This window comes from Petromyzon marinus, chromosome 7 (assembly GCF_048934315.1).
Source record: "Petromyzon marinus isolate PM22_M1 ecotype Great Lakes invasive population chromosome 7, UKy_Petmar_22M1.pri1.0, whole genome shotgun sequence".
NCBI lineage: Eukaryota > Metazoa > Chordata > Hyperoartia > Petromyzontiformes > Petromyzontidae > Petromyzon > Petromyzon marinus.
In genome coordinates this window covers 11,416,261-11,437,586 of record NC_133673.1, presented here as the reverse complement: position 1 = coordinate 11,437,586, position 21,326 = coordinate 11,416,261, and the positions used below count along the sequence as shown (strand labels likewise).

Genomic DNA, 21,326 nt, shown 5'->3' with positions numbered 1-21,326 from the left:
TGTGAACTGCTACGGTAATCAGTTTCAAAGAGAATACATATATTATCAGAGCATGCTTGGATGTTTTGCCACAAAAATGTGTGGCTTAATGCAGCCCCGATGCCTTGGTGTTTGAACATCGTAATACCTGTTTTAAAGCCTATTGTCATCTCTGGGGGGGGGGGGTTGCTTGATCATTCTTCGCCATGCTGGTCAGGTGTGGGTCGTGAAGACCCAGGGTCGACATCAGATGTCGCGAGTGATTTCAACTGGTTGGGTTGACAGTGTAGTTCAGCAAGCAGTCACCAACTCCACCGCACAATGGGGTCTTAGCTCGCTAAAAGAGAATATGTACACCTGACGAAGTGGGAAGGAATTGCACTAAAAGATAAAATACACAAAATTTGCACAAACCAGGCAAATGATTGAGACACGAATGAGTGTAGGTGGGCATAGGGAATACGTGCATGTGTAATATTCCACGTGGGTTAGCTGTATTTTACAATTGCGGTTTATAACAGGAAAATGGCATTTCGATTAAAACTTTAGCTATATGCATAGTACATGGAAATTAGTTTGCCGATTATGAATTGCTTTCACATGTGCACAAATCGTTAGTAAATCTTGATGTTTCATATTCTTGGAAACGTCCCTCTTATTTCCCTTGCAAAAAAGAAAAATGACTGACATCGAGGCGACAACTTTTATTTTCACACCACTGCAGTCGTCACTGACGATTCAGTCAAATTGTGGGTTATGTACAGTTACCCCGTTCGACAGCAGTTATAGGGGGATGTATTATAAAAAAAAACATGACTGAATCTGTTTCTGTTATAGAGCTGCTGAAAGTTAAGGATTCAATGAAATTCCAAAACAGTTTCCAGCAGATCGGTGTATAGTACAGTATGTGCGCAAGTATGCATTGTGTATATACTGCATAATGCACGTAACTAATCCAACAAATAATATACAAATATCGCCCATTAATGCATCCAATTATTGTAATTTAAGGAACCTTTTTAGCTAATTCCCCTTTCTTGGGAAAAATGTGGGGGATATCGAATGCAAAATTGTTGGATGTCTAATCTAAACGAGTCATGGAATTAAAAATCAATAAAGGTCAAAGTTTAACAGCACAGCCACATGCAGTAATTAGCCGAAGGGCCCATGTTTTGCATTTTGTACTGACTGGCCAGATGCACTTTTTCACACATGGGTAAAGGAAAGTTAAAATTGAACAAGTCTGTCCTTACTTAAAATATTTTCTTCCAATTAAAATAAATTGCAAGTACCTTTTCCACTATCAATGCTGAGGTGGTATGTACAAATCAACACCTATCCAAAGTGTTGTTCTATTTTTTAAAAAAAGGTAGAGGATTAAGATGTTGGATTTTTTTTTCTATTTCCACAATTTATCATTTACGGTCTTTAAATTTATCCAGGTTTACGTATAATACTGACTACACCTTCCCATTAGACAACGGCTCAAAACATCACTGTATATACGGTACTGTATAATATTCACATTGTTAAAACGAAATATTTTATGTACCTGCTTATAATGCCATTTCCCCATGCATCTGTATAAACTATTGTAGCATACAAAAGTGTATCAACACACCTAGGTTATGGATATTTTAAACTATGCATTATTCAAGACACCTGGGATGTACCCACCAGTTTTATCCCTGCATAGATTTCACTGTTAAACCAGCTCAATGCAGCACCATGTTATCTTGGTAGACACAGGAGTAAGGTAATGTTTATTACACTGCTATAATTTATTCAAAATGCTGGCATGCTTTAGATTTGTTTGCATTTTACTATTTGGAATTAACTGATGTATGTTGCTACAATGCACGCAGTTGCAAAAATGTTAAGCCCACGTAAGCCTCCACAGTGGAGATGTCTGTATGTCTATGGAAAATAAAACCAAACTCTGGCTCTCTTAACGGGTGTTGTACACAATTCAGTCAGATGTAAACACCCACATTTTCTAAAATGCATTAAACTAAATATTGTACATACCTTTTGCTTTACACTCAGCATACTACGTATCAGGCTAATAAAAGTGCAAAACTCTAGTAATTTAATCACGTCTGATTAATTAATTAAACATTCCATCAGCCTGCTTGATTAAATGTTAGTGTCCGACTTATCACAAGAAACCCCTTGGATAGACCAGCAGCTACAGCATGTTAAACAGAAGTGCCCTCATGTGGATTTACTTCACAATAGACCTTTGATAAAATACAAAAGTGTGTTGTCTCCACTGTCCCTTTATTCAAGGATGGCAATTATACTTTGTAAGGCAAACTGGTCGCCTGGCCAGGCAGATGGGATCACCAGGAGGAAACCTGTGGTCTTCTTTTGGCGTTGCTTCAGTTGATGCCTGGTGTTCCACCACTAAAATTAAAGGAAGATGGAACCACGTGGGATTGGAACTGGTACCCGCCTTGCTTTTCAATCTGCTTCGACTCTGTAAACAAAAGGAAATCAACAGTATATGTGTATTATTAAAATATAAATACACATGTAAAGGACGATTGGTAATTCAATGGTTCAAGAGTTAAGAAAATTACGTGAAGAGTATCATGGTCCAGACAACAACTTACGAGCTGCTAGTCTCCGCTGTTCTGCCAAAGAAAACACCTCCTGCACCTGCTTCCTCTGCTCCTCAGACAGATGCGAGGTGAGGGCCCGGTACCAATCTGGCTCCCTTTGCTCCAAGACTGTCAAACACACAGCACAAGTGGGCATGGCCAAAACCAATTAATATGTATTTGGTTGTGAAACAATGTGAATGCGTTAGGTTGTTTTTATTTGTGCTTAATCACCACTGCTAATGAAAATCGTAATAATTTTATGACAAGTGACAATTTTCAGTTGTGATTTAAGTATCTCACCTTGCAACACACCCCTAAACACTTGATATTCATCAATGCCAGTGTCTTCATCATCGATTGGTGTGGTATACTCTTCCAGAGCAGTCTCATCCTCTTCCCACTCATCATCGTCGTCATCATCGTCGTCATCGTCGTCGGCGGCTTTGGCGAGCATGTCCAGGTACTCCTGACCCTCATCATTGATATCATCTTCATCACTACCCAGTTCTGTGTGTAATGCAAACAAAGAAAAGCAATTACACCAAGTGTATTAACAAGAAGCTTTTTTAATGCACTTTTCATTTTGGTAATTAAACAGTCACCTCAATATTTTATAAGATCATGTGTTTATAAGATGATATACTTTTCTGTTTTAAATGTTTCCAATCAGTTTTCTGTCAACAGCAATTGTTTCCATATTCTCTGGGTTACAGGATGGAAAAGTTTTCCCCCTGGTGGTTCATTTTATAATCTGGTAGGTGTTTGTCCGTAACCACATTTATATAACTTCATTAAGACCAGACAATTGTGAGAGTGCATTTTACTTTCCAGAGCATAGTATTACCCAGAGGTATGGTTCCTCAGCTTTAGTCGTATAAAACTAAAGCAGCAACAAAGACTTTCACCTCAGGACCTCCATTGTTGTCCAGTCTCAGTGTTGTTATGCTGAAGCTACAACAAAAGATCCATGCAATCTTTGTTCAACCTTCAGAAAGACATTACCATTCTCGCCATTTTCCTCATCGTCTTCATCATCGTCGTCGCTGTCTCCTTCCGCTTCGTCCTCGGCCCGCTTTGCGTAGGAGCGCTTGATGCCCTGGAAGAGCAGGATCAGCGAGGGCACTATCTGTGCGGCCACGCTGCCCACGGCCTCGGGACGCTGCTGAAGCTCCATCAGCGCACACAGCCCCAGTATGCAGATCTTACGGTCATGGATCCTGCCACGCACATCACCATCAGCCTTAATCAATACACCGCAGAAATTAAGGACTTCCCAAACCGTCACAATATCTAATGGTCTTGCGTTGAAGCAATCAAATCTAAGATCTGCACACAAGCGAATTTCATCCCTCCTGGGTGCACGCACTCCTTTAGTTACCACTCTGATGCTATAGTCTTGACAACCAGCCATCATCCCTTCAAGCAGTGTTCTGCCCAATCCTCACTAACAGTCGAGATATTTTTCACGAACATTCTCTACTCAAAGCGATCCTTACGTCTTCAATTAATTTTATGCCTGCTTCTCTGCATACTTCTTTGCATACTGAGAAGTTTTTGTTCCATATTTTGTCAATGTCCATGTTTCTAAGCCACATCACAGCATGAAATATTCACCAAGTGCACAAAACTAATTTTTATGGAAAAGTCACCTAAAAAACATAGAAATGGCCAACAAAACCAATCCATCTCGGTTGGCATAATTTAAGTTGACACAAACACACAAAATATAAACGCAAACCATGCTTACCCGAGAAAGCAGTCCGTGTCGTCGAGCCAGCGCGTTACAAAGTGAGATGTTATGGACTCTGCGCCGTTGGATGGGCGGATGTTCTCGAGGGCACCGACCAGCATGGGTGGGTTGTAGTAGAGCGCAGCAATTACGACCTGGAGGCACATGGTGCGCAGCTCGCTGGACACCACCTCCCGCGTCAGCCTTTCCAGCACCACTTCCACGAACAGTGGCACTACCTATGGGAGACGGGTCCGTGCGGAAAAATACCACAAGAGTTCACTCGCATAGAAGACCGGACAAGCAAGTAGCAGCAGCAGCAATTGAACTACAATGACACCTTTCAAACAATGCAGCAAGAAATATTACGTTGCTCATATTTTTCCCCACATGCTGATTTTTTTAGACAGCTGATGTAAATTACAAAATAATTAACACCATGAGGCATTTTAATATTCACTGCAGGATGAAGGTATGCCCACTCGATCGCAAATCCTCAGCCTTGTGATGCCACAATCCATTTTACTTCTGTAAATGGATAAGTTTGTGTTAAAGCAATTATTACTCCAAACTTATTTTTATCCAAAAATAGTCTCAAGTTGCCAAACATTAATGTACCAGCACAATAACAATTTTTACATACATGCAAAACAAATTCTGGTGTGTACAGATAGTTCCGTACAATTAAATGAATTTATTAGTTTGCAGCTGAATATATGTACGTAGATCCCTCGGAGCACGATAAATTGCTCTGCATCGTTGTTACCTGATCAATGCCTCGTCCTTTACATTGCAGTATGACAACTTCCAGTAGCTTTGCTGCATGGCATTCAGTGTCCTCCCCAGCATCACTGCTCAACACCTAAGAAATATGGACACATATCAGGGACTACAGAATTCAGAGCAGCCAGTGACTCTGGTTTAGCATTGTAACGAGGTGATGCGTCCGTTTACGCTTATTTTCCTACCTTTTTGCACATGTTGTAAATGATCTCCAGGTATCGCGAGTCTGATAGCAGCATGTCTGTGTCGACGGTGATGTAGTTGTGCAAAACTGGCATCAAGTCTGGGTGCAAGAGGTTGCAAGGGTAAAAAATACAAATGGATCCGATCAAAACAGTGTCCCAATACATTCTGTTTAATAAAAACACACATTTATAATACCTAAAATGTAAATGAAAATGTTAAATTGCAATTTACCTGTGAAGTAATCAAAACCATCCTGCTGGAAGACTTCAAAGAGGATGGGCAAGAGTTGCCACAGCTGTGGTGAGATTTGCTGGCAAGTGAGGCTGTAGGCCAATGACAGAATCTCTTCATAGAATTCTACACACAAAACACAAATCAAAATATACCTTGTGCACAATGATAATCAGAATGAACTAAAACACAAAACCATGAACCTATGTGCTTGGAAGAGATACGAAATAAAATGCAGTGTGACCTACCAATAACATGCTGCTGAAGCACCACACCAATCACTTGTAGACAAATGCCTTCCAGCTGCTGTGTAATCTGTAATCATAAACCTGAGGTTGCAAAAGCTCTCGTATTCACTTTATAAACATTGTACAATTTAAATACAAACGTATGTTTTAATGATCAAATATATTTAATTGTCTTTACCAAATCCCCGCAATATTTCAACGCTGATTTTCATGACAGATTAATCAGCATGTATGGAGAGCACGGACACAGCGGACATGTGCTTTTACCCACCTCCTTGTGATCCTCTACCACGCTGAGGATGGTGTCGATGGTATTGAGGATGCCCATAGCAGTTACCGCTTTGTCATCAGAGTTCTCATCATCTCCACTGCTCTGGATAACCTTGTTGAATGTCATTGCCTGCAAGAGGAAAAACCATGGAAATCTCAAAAATACATCATTTATAACCCGACTTTACATTGGTGATTTTGGTTTAAATATTAAACTTGTGAATACTGAATATAAAGTTGTGATAAAAGTAACAATACAAATTCTGGGTACTGGTTTTATATTAGGACCCGTGTATTCAAAGCTTGCACAATGAATGAAGCTCCAGCCTCACCAGATGTTGTGTCATTTCTACAGCAATGGAGGCCATCTCCTCGCTGTACTCGCAGATCATCTTTTGCACCACGCTGGTGAGGTCATCGTTCTCCGTCTCCCGCACAATGTGAAGCAGCTCTTGCATCACCGGCCGCACATGCGGCTTAATGTAGTCCTTGGCTGGTGTATAACAGTAGACATTTCGGCGTTATGCAAACCATTATAACAGACAATTGTCTATTGTATGTGCATTAGGACATTAAGATGCATGTTATTGTTGGTAATTTGAATTTGGTTAAAATACAAATAATTAAATATACTGTTGTGAAGCATATTTCTAATTGTTTTGTACTGTGAGCCACATTTGAGGTCAGATACTATCCAGCAAAAGCTGTGGTCTCTCATCAGAAGTCAATGACTCCTCCAGCCCTTAATATGTACATCACACCATATATGGCCCTCAGTCATAAATAATATGTACGCTCCATTATTAGTTTATTACATTGACCTGCCGATAAACATTGTTTACTAATCATGGTTAGACATACGGTTGTGAATCACCACTCTTTACAAACAACCAAGCTACCAGCCAATACACTGTTCAACTTTTACAAAAAGATTTCCGAATAAACATGCACAATCCAAATTTTACCTTTGTCTTGGTTGGAAATGAGCACCTGTAGAGCAATGGCTGCCTCCACCTTGACGGGCATCTCCTTCTCTTCAATGAGGCAATGTCGTGTGAGCTCCAGCGCTGTTTGCAGGTTGGCATCACTCTTGAACTTCACCTCGCAGAAGTAGTGCAACACCCAGCAAGCCTGCATGCAGACAACCCAACAGCCACTTGTAAATTATCACAAGAAACCAGGCATTTATTTGTATGAACACAACTGTATTCCTCAACCTCTAAAAATCCATATATACTTAAATTATGTCAATTGGATGATGAAAACAGGAAGAACAGATGCACTGTACAACAATGGATTTTGCTGCATTGCTCTCTACTGCCCAAAATGTAGTCACAACAGCCATATGAAACCGGTGTGTGCATGGTGGTCCATCCATCCAAGTACTAGCCAGGCCCAACTTTGTTTAGCTTCCAAGATCTAATGGGACTGGATTCAATCTGGGGATATGGTAACTGGCTCTAAAATTATACTGTTTAATAATCACAATGTAAAATATATAAAATAAAAAAAACAAATACACATCAAAGGAGCAGTTCAAGATTTGAATGCTTGAGTGCAGTGTGAGTGAACATGTATGACTTGACTAACAGATGTAACGTGCATGTGTAAAATGTTGTCTTACCCTGGCCCTCAGATAGCCCAGCTCACTGCTGAACAGAGGAAATACGTGATTCTGCAGCATTGTCTCCATCTGATGCTTGTAAACATTTTTCTATGAATGGACACAAGACCCACATAAAGTTCGGTATAAATAAACATTTAATGTGGAATGCAGTTTACATGTTGACATTTAAAAGTGGGAATATTTATCGAGCTTACCTTCAGAAGGAGTTCAGCAAGCTGACCAATCATGTGTAGGGCACCATCCTTCTGACGTGGATCCACAGCAGCCTCTGTCAGCAGTTGGTAGCAGAAACCCATAGTCTTCTGCAGAACCTACAATCCAGACACCCACTTTATTCACACGATCCATTTTGCACTTGAAATACGTTACTCTTATGTGAACTGAAATGCATTAACTATTGCACACACAAATGGAAATAATCGAGGAATGAAATTGTCACAAGAATGGCACCAAACACGAATCCAGACGTTTACCAAAGTAGAGGCTGGCTGAAAATAGATGGACCGATTGAGTGGAGGAACAAGCACAGAGGAATCACATGGAAACATCAGCCATATAGTATTATAACGGTCAAGTGGAAGACTTCCTGCTGGAAGTGTGTAGATGCAGCGGTCTCCGTAAAGGGGAAGGACAATATGCAAGGAAGAAGAACTCAACAGATCAGGTGTCAGGAAGAGGCAGAGTTCCCCCCCTCTTTTACCTCTTTCCTCTTTTTGGCTGCAGTGTATAACAGAGTCTGTGCAGCCGTAGTTGGAGAGACAAAATCTTCAAAAACATCTATATAAAAGACGATGAAAAAGTACGTCAATTTATACACATGCTTTTTTTTCTCAATAAAACAAGATTGCAGGTATGTACAATTAATGCGCATGCAAGTGATAATACAGAGATGTATGGTTCTGTGCTACAGAAAGCACATAACTTGGCCAATGTAAAATCATAGGCCTCTTTATCCATCGTGACCCTAACCTTTTCTTACCAAACTTCAAACGAATATACTCGTATGGGTCCTCTTGCCATAAAGCATCATCCTCATCCGTGTAGCACATCAGGGGAAAGATCACATCTCGTACGATAGTCTACAAAAATAGGTACAATAAAAAAACTCCCTTGAACATGCAAATATAACAGTAACATATGTAATGCACGTTGTACATTAATCACCCTTCATGAACACACTAACCTACTGCAAATACAAAGCTAGCGGTTAAAATACTCCTAAATATTATGAAACAGGACTAAAAGGTTAGCTGTGACTGGCAAGCAACCTCAGGTTTCCGGGTTCATAGCGCAGCACGTTAACCATTGTACCATCACTCCGCATCCAAAGAAATCATTTATAAATTAATAGGTTTCTATTCATTTTGAAAAGCTTACAAACTACTAACAGAACCATGCTAATTTCTTCCTCAAAAATGTACCTGCATGTGTGGCTTCAAGCCACTCCAGGTGACAGCATGTGCCACACCTGTACTCAGGTAATTGAGTGACTGTTGCAACACACGTGGAGCCATGTAGAACTTCTGCCGATAAAGATCCACCTCTTTCAAAAGCACCTACACAGGTATGGCATTGTGACAGGAAAAATTGACAGCGCAAGTTTAATATAATCCAACCAAAACATCTCGTAGACAGAACTATCGTAGAGAAAAATACTTTCAATATTTGCTCAAGTACAATTGGTTAAAAAAAGACGTTTTGGCTTGTATGTTATTTACCTTAATATTTTACTTTTGGGTATTCAAATCATTTCAGTTGCAATAATATTGAAAGCACAAATTCAATATACTTAGTATGAATTCATCTTCAGAGCCACCTTACAAAAGTGTATTTTTACCTGCTGAATGCCGAGAGCATAGGTCTTCAAGAAGAACTCTGAAAACTCAGTGTACTCCTTTGTCACATTTCCAGGACTGCCATACCTGCAAAAACAAAAACCAGTTATTTTTATAAGATGTAGCAGACTATTCAACACAAGTTTAAACATGCATGTTAGTTTGACAAATCCCACAAGTGTCAACATTTCTACACCTCCCAAGTGTAATATTGCAGAATACTCAATATACTGTACTTGATAAGCATATATATCTTTTTAAAGCTGCATGATTTGTATCTATTTTCCTGTTGGATGCCTATATCTTCATACGTCATTAAAGAAGACTACAAAAACCGTGTACCTCGAAAAGGTAGATAATGAATGTCAGCTTATGCATTAAGTGTGGAATTAATTCATAATGGTCAAACACTGATAGGGCTGTGTACTTGCCTGTCAAACAGACGGGCTAGGATGTGCAGAGCCCACTTCTTCACTTTCCACCATATGAGCTCTGGTCTGTCCTCCTCGTCCACCTGAAGAGTTTCCTAAAAGGTTAACATGGAAAGAGGGTTAAAAAAATCAAGAACAATCACGCAGAACGTATATAAAGCTCATGAGACCACTATACATACTGCAAGCTTAATTAAACACTCAACTGAGTCGACAAAATTAGCACAGTAAATAGTTTTGGGTTGAAAGTTATTGCACAAACACTTACTATTTTTACTTACCGCAGGGACCTCTCTGTCTACCACAATGCGAAGAATCTGCATCCAGGGAGTGAGGGTCTGTTGATTTATGAGCTCCAGAGGTAGTGTGAACTGAAAGTGATCAACACAACAATAATATAAAAAAACCATGTATACAACATCATTCTGATATTAGTGGTTCCCTTCAAATTAAGAGCTGCATTTCAGGTCAGATACTATCCAGTGACGGTACTTCATTCAGCCAGAAGCTGCTCAAGCCGTTTGTGTGTTATACATCACTCCTGAAGCAGCTTTGTAATAAACATTCATAAATAGCAATCATTTAAGACACAGATCTATCAAAAATGTATAACGAAAATCTCTAACCCATGTCTACTAATCGTTTCAAACATGCACATCTATACAATGCTAGTGCAACAATTCTATATATTGTCTGGCTAAGGAAAATATACCTGCATGAGCGCATAAAAGATTTTAAGGATCAGCTTCTGCAGGAGTACAGAGTAAGGTGAATCGTCGTTGAGCAGCTGAACAAAGCGCTCCTGCAGCGTGGGAAGGAAGTGGCTCATGGGCTCCAGCAATGGCCCTCGTTCTTCCGGTTTCTTGTACCTTGTACGACAGGAAAATAACATTTGGATAAAAAAATTAGGGACTATACAAAAAATGCCATCAATATATTCCCCGCAATGCATTTTGCATAACTTTGCTAGCATGCGGGCAGATAAACACTAAACAAATCTCAAATAATCGTAGATAATATAGACACGTTATCTGGCAAGACAATTGATGGCTGCTATTATTTAATTTCCCCATGGTTTCCATTCCCTGGCATTCTTGACTTACTCATAAGCTTTGACAAGCTGGTGCAGGCACAGCATGCTGCCCAGCCAGTAGGCGCTGTTATCAGATCGCAGGTAGAATCCAACCTTGTCCACGACAGCTGTCCACCTTCCCGGGTAATCGTGTTTGATGATTTGACTGATGCACGTGGTGAGCTGCACTCTGCAGAAGGGCGAATGCACACAAGTAGTTTTTTTCCTGTTCATGTGGCATAGCAAACTCAGAACATACCATTTCAGAGTGGGGTACCCAGTAGAACTGAACGATTACTGTAATTGATTTCAAATTGAAATTTCTATTTCGAAGACAATGCATTATGCTTTAGCTCATACATAACTCACATTTTTATAAGTTACAATTGTATGTTGTATGTATTTTGAACTCCTTTTGCATCGTGTGTTGCCAACCATGCTAATCGGAAATGCGAATTAAGCAGCTATGATGGAAAAAAAGTACTTAAACCATCAATTGAATACAAAAGATCGTTACCTGATGAGCTCCGGAGCCTGAATGACGGCCTCCACTATGCTGCCGCGAATCTGCTCACGGTCATTCTCGTGGATGTTAAATGGCATGATCTCACCAGGTGGTGGTTCACGGTCCGGCCAAAACTGACTCACCATGTTTTTCAGGTAAATCACACCTGCAAAGCATATTTTACGTCAGTCGATTTCTCCCCACACACACCTTTTCTAAAAACGAAATCTCAACAGATTAAACAGTGAAAGAAAAACCTAAACAGAGTCGTTTGTAATAACTTTACATTAACTTACAATGTTAAACACTGCAGTTCGCAACACACCAAGGGGGAATCTCATTGTAAATTATATTGATAAAGTTTACAATCGTTTCACATCTCATCTGCTGTAAATAATAGCTTGTCTACCGTGTACCTCACCTGCCTGACGGACAGGCATATCCAGATTCTCAGACATGACAATCTGCAGCAGTGTCGGCGCAAAGCTGATGATCTTGTGCACCTGCAAGCAAAGAAAAATGACACGTATTTGCACTCTGATGCAACAAATTTACCAAAATACTTAGCGAGTTGACGACCATAGCTTTTTGAGCTAGTCTCAGAAAAAAAGCAGCTTACATTTTTGCATCTCCACTTGTGGAACACAAAAATAAGTTATCTAACATGAGCCAGCCATGTGGAGTAATTAATGCTTGAATAACAGTATAATTTTTCACTTGTTGTGACAGCTAAGCAATTATGCCCAAAATACCAGCACTACCATTAAGTTTTAAAAAAAGCACAATGACGAAAAAGACTAAAAAACACATCTAAAAAACGACACGTTGTACATTTCTGTATCATTAATCGTATCCAATATTATGTATTTATGTTGAACTTCTTTCGCACCGTACCGCAGCCAACCGTGCTAATCGGAAGTGCGGGAAACATTACGTTCACCTTGGAAATCCTTAACGTTCAGAGGTTTTGCACTATACAGCTAGAATCTAGAAATAAACTGTATTTAAATGCCGGAGATTAAAAATCTACCAGTTGTGAGACCATAAATTCAAACCATGGCCAGGCCAAGATAAAGTCGGCTGATTATCACGTCTCCAGCGGCAAGAAGAATTAGCACCAACCGGAACGCATCATTACAGAGGCCAACAGTTAAGGTCTTAAATCTTGACTTAAAGCTCCGTGACTTTGCCGAAAGGCCCAAAGAGTAAGTTAACATCTTATTGACGGATCCACCCAACGGCTGGGCAGGCACTAACTAGAATATGCGCACCGTCCTCAATCGAACGGAGTGTTGAAAAGCGTAACTTTTTAAGTCAGCATAAAATTTAAGCAACCAATATCCGCCCGCAAGTTCCCAGTTAAAATGTGCGCGACTCGGGGGCTCCCGTTAGCGTCCAGATGATTGTTTTAACATTACAAATACAATTTTACGCATTACAATCTACGTGGCACGATTATAGTATTCGAGCAGTTTGTTTCCCACAAGTACGCGCTCATTGTACAATATGATCTACTGCTTAAAATAAACTGGAACTAAATTAGATGCGGGGCATCGCCCACATGGCTAAGGGAGGGACTCTCGCCCCAGAGTTCCTTTCGCTACCACGCGGGAAACAGCACCAGCTGGGTGGGTGGCACAATATAAAAGAAGTCTTTATTTAATTTCAGTTTATTATCTGTATGTACATTCGCCGTTGCTTTTCGGCTCTGCCGTTGGATACTTTCTTTAGACGTGGTCGTGTGTATAGAGGAAATGGAAGACAAGTTCAAAAATGTATTGTTTCCCTCTCGGCGTGTGCTGGCGTTGCTATTAAATCCAATTCAGTTCTAGTTTATTAATTTTAACCAGATATTATACTGTACTGCAGTACAAAGCCCTTAATCTTCACTCGAGTCGTGTTTTGTCGTCACACACTTAAGATAGGCTGCTCACAATCCGTCCGAAACCAAATGAAACGCATCAAAACCACGTGCTTGAGAGCACCGCACTCAACATACCGTACTCGGGATCTTATTTTTTTAAACGACGCCTAATCCAATTGAGATTCCGTACATCTTTAACAAAACCCACCCGAGTGAATTAGCGTCGCGCGGTCGCACGCAGGGGCAGACGGAGAACCATGTGGGCCCCACCACCACCACGCTCACATTCCACGTCAATGAATTAAATAACCCCTCCAACGCCGTACAGCACAAAAGAAACGATCCGCGGAACAAACCACCGCCGAACAACGGACAACGCTGTGCCTAACAGTCGACGACCAAAATAAATGCCCACGCCACCGCTAAAAAGGCACGACCGATATATATTTTTATCACGACGCGAATCTACGCGGAGGAGGCGGCGGCGGCGACACCGCGCAGCTTGGGCCCAACGCCTCGGACTCGCCTGGTTCAGCTCCGTCTCGGCCGCCTGCCTCAGGCTGGGCTCCATGGTTCCCCGCAGCGCCTCGATTATTCGTCCGGGATCCATCGCTTCTCTCTCTCTCTGCGTGCCGTCCTATATGAACAAAAAGACGTCTCGATGTTTCGCTGTTATTAAGTTTAAATTATTTGTTATATATTTTTTTAAATGTTCCCTCGCTCGCTCGCTCCGACACGCGGGGCCTCCCGGCGCCAAAAGGAACCCTCGACCGCGCCGCTAGTGCGCATGCGCATGAGCTTTACGGCACACTCCCCCTAATTCCGCCCCCACCCACCCCCATATGTAGTACGACCCGTCGTAAAATAAATATATACAGACCGTCGTAAACCTTAAGACGACCACGTCACTGGGGCCTCCCCTAGGTCGACTCAGCCTCAAATGAGTTACCCTTGTGCGGTTGTGTAGTTAAATATCGTCACTGGGAAGACAAAGGCGGCCGGGCGTGGTTCTGCCCCCTCTCCCCCCCCCAGACCGCATCGTGTGTGCCCCGTGCCAGCATTCAATGGGTGCTACTCGTATCAACAGCAACGCAATTTCCCCGACAGTCTGTGTGTTTTCAGGCCACACGGCGGTGGGGAGTATCTTTGTCTTTGGGCCTCCCCACTGCCACGTAAGTACGCGTGCGTGCGTGCGTGCTCAGACTTTTACCCACCACCACCACCGAGACACATTGAGCCTCACCCGGCAGTGAAAGAAGTGGTGAGAGAGAGAGCGAGAGCCCTTGGGGAAGTGACGTGCGGGGGTAGGTGGAGGGTGGGACGGGGTCAGAGGTCAGCTTCACCGGCACAAGAGAGGCGAACCCCAGTCGCTCGCACGGCTTCTCCGCGCTTCGTCTTGAAGGTGAAACCCGAGGAGAGAGAGAGGGGGGGGGGGGTGTGGAATTCTTCTTTCCTACCAGCGAAAGGTGAGTTCTCCGTGTTTAAATGCATGCGTTCTGTGTCGTCGCTTTATCTGTTCGATCTTTCATGGCAAGCGTTGCTGTTCCGCGTGACGTTTTCATTTTTTTTCTAACATAGGCCCCCTTTAGCTCGCGTGTGCTCGGCACTCGTGGGGGTTTTAAACGTCGACGAGAGGTACGGGCGTCGTCGCGTCGAGGAGACGGAGCGATGAAGTCCTCTCGTGCCCCTGTTTGGTGGATTGTTACTCCAGCGCTGGGTCCAGCCTGAGAGATGGCGGCTTCGCGAAGGCCTTGATCCGGCAGTGGATCGACCGTGGCTGTTGACGACGACGACGATGATTATTATTATTGGAACGCAATTGTTTGTTACATTGTGTGTGGTGATGACTGTGGTGGTTCGTGTGGGTGCGCTTTTTTGAGTCGCGTTTCCGTAAGGTGGTGCTCGGTATCAGAGGTTTCTATATTTCAATTCGTGGTCACACGTGTATTACATAACATTGGCTCGTGGCCTTAAAGCACCGGGCAAACCAACATCAAATTCATCATTAGCGGCGTTGTGGAGACTATTAGTACGGAATTAAATAAAAAAAAGACGTTCCCTTCGCATATCTGACCCCTTCATGAGCATTCGAGCTTGCGTTCAACCGATGCTGCTCAAGTAATGGACACTCAAAAGGGCATGTAGCCAATGCGATGAAATGTTTTATTTATGTGTAGAGACCTATGTGAAAGGACAGATGTGAAAAAAACGTGTTGTCATCAACATTTATTCAACTGGTCGCACCCTAGATGTCTTAAAAGTGTTGGATAGCACTACGATTGTGGTGAAAATCCATTTTGTCCATTGCTGTCGAGTGGACGGGCGGGCAGAATTCAGAAACTTTCCCATTGTTTCAACTGCCGTACTGAGAGATCAAATCAGGGACCTCTGGATTACAAGTCCAGTGTTATGGGAGATACAAAAAAATCCTGTACGTGTATGCGCAGTATTCGACAACTAAAACAAACCGGTGACCTCTGGAAATTAAGTGCAATATGTGCACCATTACATCATGGCAGCAAGCCCACATTTTGTGGTCTCCAATGATGCGTTCATGCTCATTAACCCGGGAGCCCCAAAACCAAATCTGAAAAAACAATAGTAGCAGCACCATCGGATTTTTTTATGAAAAGTACAGAATACGTGTTATTTGTGGAGCAGTGGTACTGTGAACCCGGTGAATGAGTTTGATTCCTGGACAAGGTTAACATCATTGTGTCTGTGTGTCTATGTTGTGTGTCTCTCTCTCTGTGTGTCTGTGTTGGCTCTCTCTGCTTCTGTGTGTCTCCGTGTCTGTGTTTTGTCTCTCTCAAATTTAGTTCTACCTGATGACGTTTGCTTGTGTTGCAATCGAAACGTCGTACTCTATTTAATTTATTTTCTTTCTACGTGACTTTACCGAAATAACCAAAGCGCTAACATCGGTGTTTACTGACATCCGAGCTGGTCCTAGGCATCCCCCTTCACCAATCTGCAATGACCAATGTGGGGGAAGTATGTCCAAACAATCCCATTGCCAACACAATATTGGGAGGCCTTCAGCATTGAATTGACAAAGTTCTGTGCTGTAACGGTTACTCACGTTTGCTTTCTCGGACTCATTTCCTTTAAGGAAACGAATTTTCCTGTTTCTGCATAGCGTTTCGTGATGCGGTCACATTTAAATGCTACATTAAACTAAATTGTTGTTCACTAGGTGCATCAGGAGACCCGAGCTCTATGGGAATGGCGAAGGCCGAGGTTGGAGCACAGCAGGGCAGGACGAGCAGCACCAGGAGCAGGGTCGCACAGAGCAACTCCCATCCCGATGGGAGACTCTCACCAGCCCTGAAACGTACGTTACGGTGTCGCAAAAGCCTCGGTGCTCACGCAGAGCTCGAGTTGCGAAACATGTGGTCGATGCGAAACATGTGGTCAATGCGAAACATGTGGTCGATATGTCAAAATCAGTGGTGGAGCATGACATTGGCTAGTTTAGACTTGAGAGTTGGGATCTGTTGTACAGATGCCACCAAAGGGGGTGGGTGGGGGTGAGGATGCTGCTATATTTTAATTCACACAATTGGTAACTTGTCAATATGGTCATTTGTCAATTGAGTAGGGGAGTTGCTGTCAAGCTGTTTCAAGCTTTTTGCCATTGTGCATTCAGAAAATATGATTGTAAAAATATATCGGAGTCTTTTCCTGCTCCCAAAAATAAATAAGCATTAGCTGAATTAGTCTTAATATTTCAATTATGAGTCCGTCTGAAAGATGGAGCCTTGAGAAACTGCTATAACTTGGGGAAAATGGCCCTAGCATATAAGCTATGACAGGTTAGGGACTTACATGCTCATTTAAGTCTGAAGACTCTGAACTCTGGTTCATACATAGTTTATGTTAGAGATGGCACTAATTCGTGGCATCCTTGTTCCAATTAATAGCTATTTATCGATGCTTCCACTGTCATTTTTTACATTATTGTTAATGTAATGTGTGTGTGCAGAAAATAACCAAGATGGTGTGGACTCTACAAAGAAGCCGCTGCTCTTGCTGGCTCTGATCTTCCTGACAGCTGCAGCAATCATGTTTATCATCTACATTAACTTCCCACAGCTGAGCGAGTAGGTGACTTTTGTGCCAATTACATTGGGCAAATCTGCAATATCAAGACAATACATTAGAATGTTTTAGCAAATGCAATATCATGCTCCATATCCCGCCTCTTACTTCTTCAAGTACTAACCACACAGTATGACGGTCAATGAGGAAAAAGTGTAGACCTTTGTTCATTATTGGTTTTTGGTGTTTAATATACGTGTGGGTGTCGTGAATGTCTTAAGGGTGGACATGAGAGCATACGTTTTTTTAGTGGCTTTAAATATACTGTATCATCAGCCAATATCTATTTACTACTGGATGAAGTCCTCACACAGTCACGATCCCTTAATGAACTTACCATCATCCATCTTGTTCCTGTACATACATTTTTCTCAATCTTAGGTGTCTGTGGTGGTTATTCTCTCAGTCATATTCTCTCCTTTGGCTGCTGTTACATCAGCAATTTCATTTATCAACTACCCTTCTAATGTTGTGTTACTTTCCTTAACGGCCAGTATGATGTATTTAATTCGCATTTGTGTCCTGATTTTCTTTAAGTCTGTGATTTTTATTCCAAGCATGCACCCCTCCATGTTTATTTGTGTACTTTTTAACTTTTTATCCCATTTTCTTTTTCAATGTCCATGTTTCTGATTCATGTCATCATGGGTAATATGCGTTGATTGCAAATATCATTTAGACACAATGGCATGTTACCTGTCATTGTCAACTAGTTTTCTAAAACCACTCCAACCTGCTCTGAATTTCCATTTCATTTATTGTATTTGATTCTCATCTGCCTTTATTAAATGTCCTCGGTATACATATTCTCTTTTGTTTTACACTCGTGTCCCTCGAATAAATCAAAAATATATATTTTAACTAGGTTTTTTATGTACTATTTATATAAACATGTTATTGTGTTCCTTATAAACTGTTTTTCCACAGAGAGGAAAGAGGAAAGATCAAGCTTCCCAAGGATATGGATGATGCAAAAGCACTTGGCCAAGTTTTGTCAAAATACAAAGAAACATTTTACGTTCAAGTCATGGTTGCATTTTTTTCAACATATATTTTGTATCCTTTTTCATATGCGAGCAAATTGTGCCTTGAACGTTAAACTGCAAACACCTGAACATGCTTTTAATTATAGCACCATTTATTTTTTTAAATGTGTTCAAATGTGGTGTTGTCCTTGACTTACATATTTGCAGTCTCCAGACATTTGCTATTCCAGGCTCTATATTCCTCAGTATTCTTTCAGGATTTCTCTATCCTTTCCCCTTGGCCTTGCTGCTGGTTTGTTTGGTAAGACTTTTGCAAGCATTTTTTTATTGAAAAAGTGTTAAATGCCAATTGTCGTATGTGTAAATTGCAAGCACCATAATGAAATATATGAATGTACTCGTTTATAGTGTTCCGGACTTGGTGCATCTTTTTGCTACATGCTGTCATATCTTGTTGGTCGGCCAATTGTCCACAAGTACCTTTCAGAGAAGGCTGCTGCATGGTCAGATAATGTAAGTATTACCTTATGGGCACTATTTTAATCCAAATGTACATGTTCATAATTAATATGTAAAACGAATCTAATTAAACACAACACGTAATTATTTTATAACGGCTTTATAAACACTGCTTACGGTTTCATTTTGAGAAAAATTATTTAATCACATTTTTCTTTGCATCTTTCGGTAACGTCACGTAGATAGGTTAAAAGAAAATAACAAAAACTACGACGTTTCGATCGCAACACAAGCGGTCGTCCTGATGTACACATTCTCTCCGGTCGTCCTGAAAATATGTATACATCAGGACGACCGCTTGTGTTGCGATCGAAACGTAGTTTTTGTTACTTTTTTTTTACCTATCTACGTGACTTTACCGAAAGACCCAAAGAATATTAATTCTTGCAGTCACGAAAGCTTTAAGTCAAGGAATAACCACATTGTCTTGTTACTTTCAGGTGAACAAACATCGGGAGCATCTCCTCAATTACATAATTTTCCTGAGAATCACGCCCTTCCTGCCGAACTGGTTCATTAACATTACTTCTCCAGTCATCAATGTCCCACTTGGCGTGTTTTTTGTTGGAACATTCATTGGTAACTCATTTTCTTGGAAATGTAAAAGTATAAGCGTGACATTTCTTGAGAGATCGTTTTAGTGGTAATGTTTTTTAAAGTAATAGTGAATTTTCTTATTTCAAAGTTGTGTTATAACTCGTAAAACCCATTAAATGTGTTTTATCAGGATAAATTGTGAGTATAAATACCCTAAAATATTTTTTCAAATAAACATTGTATTTATGATGTTGAAATGTGATATGCAAGAGAAGCTTGTTTAAATATTCAACCATAGTATACATTTTTTAATAGAAAAGCATTCTCATTTGATGGTGTCTTTTAGGTGTTGCACCACCTTCATTCATCGCAATTCAGGGGGGCACGACCCTGTATCAGCTGACGACGGCCGGCGACGCTGTCTCCTGGAACTCTGTTCTGGTGCTCATGCTCTTTGCTGGGCTTTCGCTTTTGCCCGTCTTTCTGAAGAACAAGCTGAAACAGAAATTTCAGTGAAACCACAACTGCCTTTCGCAAATGAAATATCCTTCAATCTCATTAGGCCAACATGGCATATATTCACAAGTAAAAAAAAAATCCGTTTAAACATTTTTTCTTTGATCCACAAGTTGTTTAGCAAAATGTCTCATTGAGCTTTCATTATTCCAATTAACAGTTTTTCTGGGCTCATTTTTGTCCAATATTAGAATGCAATAATGCATTGTTATAAACACTGTTTAATTATTGTATGGCACTATTTAAGGTGTGTAAAATGTTACTATTCATGCGTTATAAACAAATATTACCACTTTTATATGTGATATATTTGTACATTTTAAATTCATATTCGTCAAGGAAATGTGCACATCTGTTGTACTTTTAAGAAAAGGTATATACTTATACTATTAAAATAATCTTCAGTTCATAAATGTGATTTCTAAGCTTCTTTAAAAGCTTTGAGTACCATGATAAGAATACTTGTGGATTTTTGTGACTGGTGGTGTACTATCTGAATACTAACATGTTTGTTGATAGGTCAACAAACATATTTTGTCTTGCGTTGTATTATCTACAAATGCCATGATTTAGACTTTCAGAAGTAAATAACGAGTGTTTTAATGCAGTGAAGAAATCCCAGCGTATCGCTGAATTGATAAGTTGTCACAAGTGAACATATTTTCGTAAGATTTAAACAACAAATGGGACTTCAAGTTAATTAACTGAATTACATTTTCTTGCACGCTATCATAATGTACTACTGTAAATGTTCAATGTATAATTTCTTGCACACTTGTGTAGAAATGTACAAAAAATGACATAAAATAATGCACATTAATACTTAAGTATAGCCTATGCATAGTTTTCTGCTTTGATTATACTGTACATTAGTGACCTATTCTGTATCTTGTTAAATTAAATCTTCCACATGAACAAGTACGTTTCATTGTGTACTGTATACCTGACAGCAGCAATACATGTCTGTATATTTGTATTAAATGAAAAGAGACATGACACTAAAGTGCAATGCATTGGTTTTCTTCAACACCCAATGCTGTTTTTTCATCCGAGCTGCCCGACTCGTTTAATCACACAACACTTATGCTATCTAAGATGCTTATATAATTTGTGCACAATTCTATTTAGTGACTGTGGGGAGACCATCTAGCAGTCGATTGACAAAGGGCTCTAAGTTATTTTATCTTGTGATTTTTGTTTCACTGTCATTCTGGGTTAGGGTTAAAAACTGGAAGTTTTATATTGTATTTGTTTTAGAGATGTGGGACTGGTGCATGCATGCATAATGTATGTACTGTACA

At 40.7% G+C, this 21,326-nt stretch overlaps 2 protein-coding genes across 2 annotated transcripts; one reads left to right on the top strand and one right to left on the bottom strand.

Annotated features, from left to right (window-relative positions):
• Positions 1–668: 668 nt before the first annotated feature.
• IPO7 (importin 7) lies at positions 669–14,599 on the bottom strand. The gene is made up of 26 exons (XM_032949092.2): positions 14,581–14,599; positions 13,893–14,003; positions 11,924–12,005; positions 11,515–11,668; positions 11,029–11,187; positions 10,638–10,794; positions 10,207–10,296; positions 9,926–10,020; positions 9,497–9,581; positions 9,081–9,215; positions 8,639–8,738; positions 8,360–8,436; positions 7,854–7,970; positions 7,657–7,746; positions 6,998–7,163; positions 6,365–6,525; positions 6,034–6,162; positions 5,763–5,829; positions 5,515–5,640; positions 5,283–5,380; positions 5,081–5,176; positions 4,333–4,553; positions 3,588–3,802; positions 2,886–3,092; positions 2,595–2,711; positions 669–2,458 (listed from the first exon to the last, which is right to left on the bottom strand). The coding sequence occupies exons 2-26, from the start codon at positions 13,974–13,976 to the stop codon at positions 2,361–2,363; spliced, it is 3,126 nt and encodes a 1,041-aa protein (XP_032804983.1). The 5' UTR covers positions 13,977–14,003; positions 14,581–14,599; the 3' UTR covers positions 669–2,360.
• TMEM41B (transmembrane protein 41B) lies at positions 14,247–21,021 on the top strand. Its single transcript, XM_032949094.2, has 8 exons — positions 14,247–14,832; positions 16,563–16,700; positions 17,352–17,469; positions 18,395–18,523; positions 18,661–18,754; positions 18,862–18,966; positions 19,413–19,551; positions 19,856–21,021. The coding sequence occupies exons 2-8, from the start codon at positions 16,586–16,588 to the stop codon at positions 20,023–20,025; spliced, it is 870 nt and encodes a 289-aa protein (XP_032804985.1). The 5' UTR covers positions 14,247–14,832; positions 16,563–16,585; the 3' UTR covers positions 20,026–21,021.
• Positions 21,022–21,326: the final 305 nt, after the last annotated feature.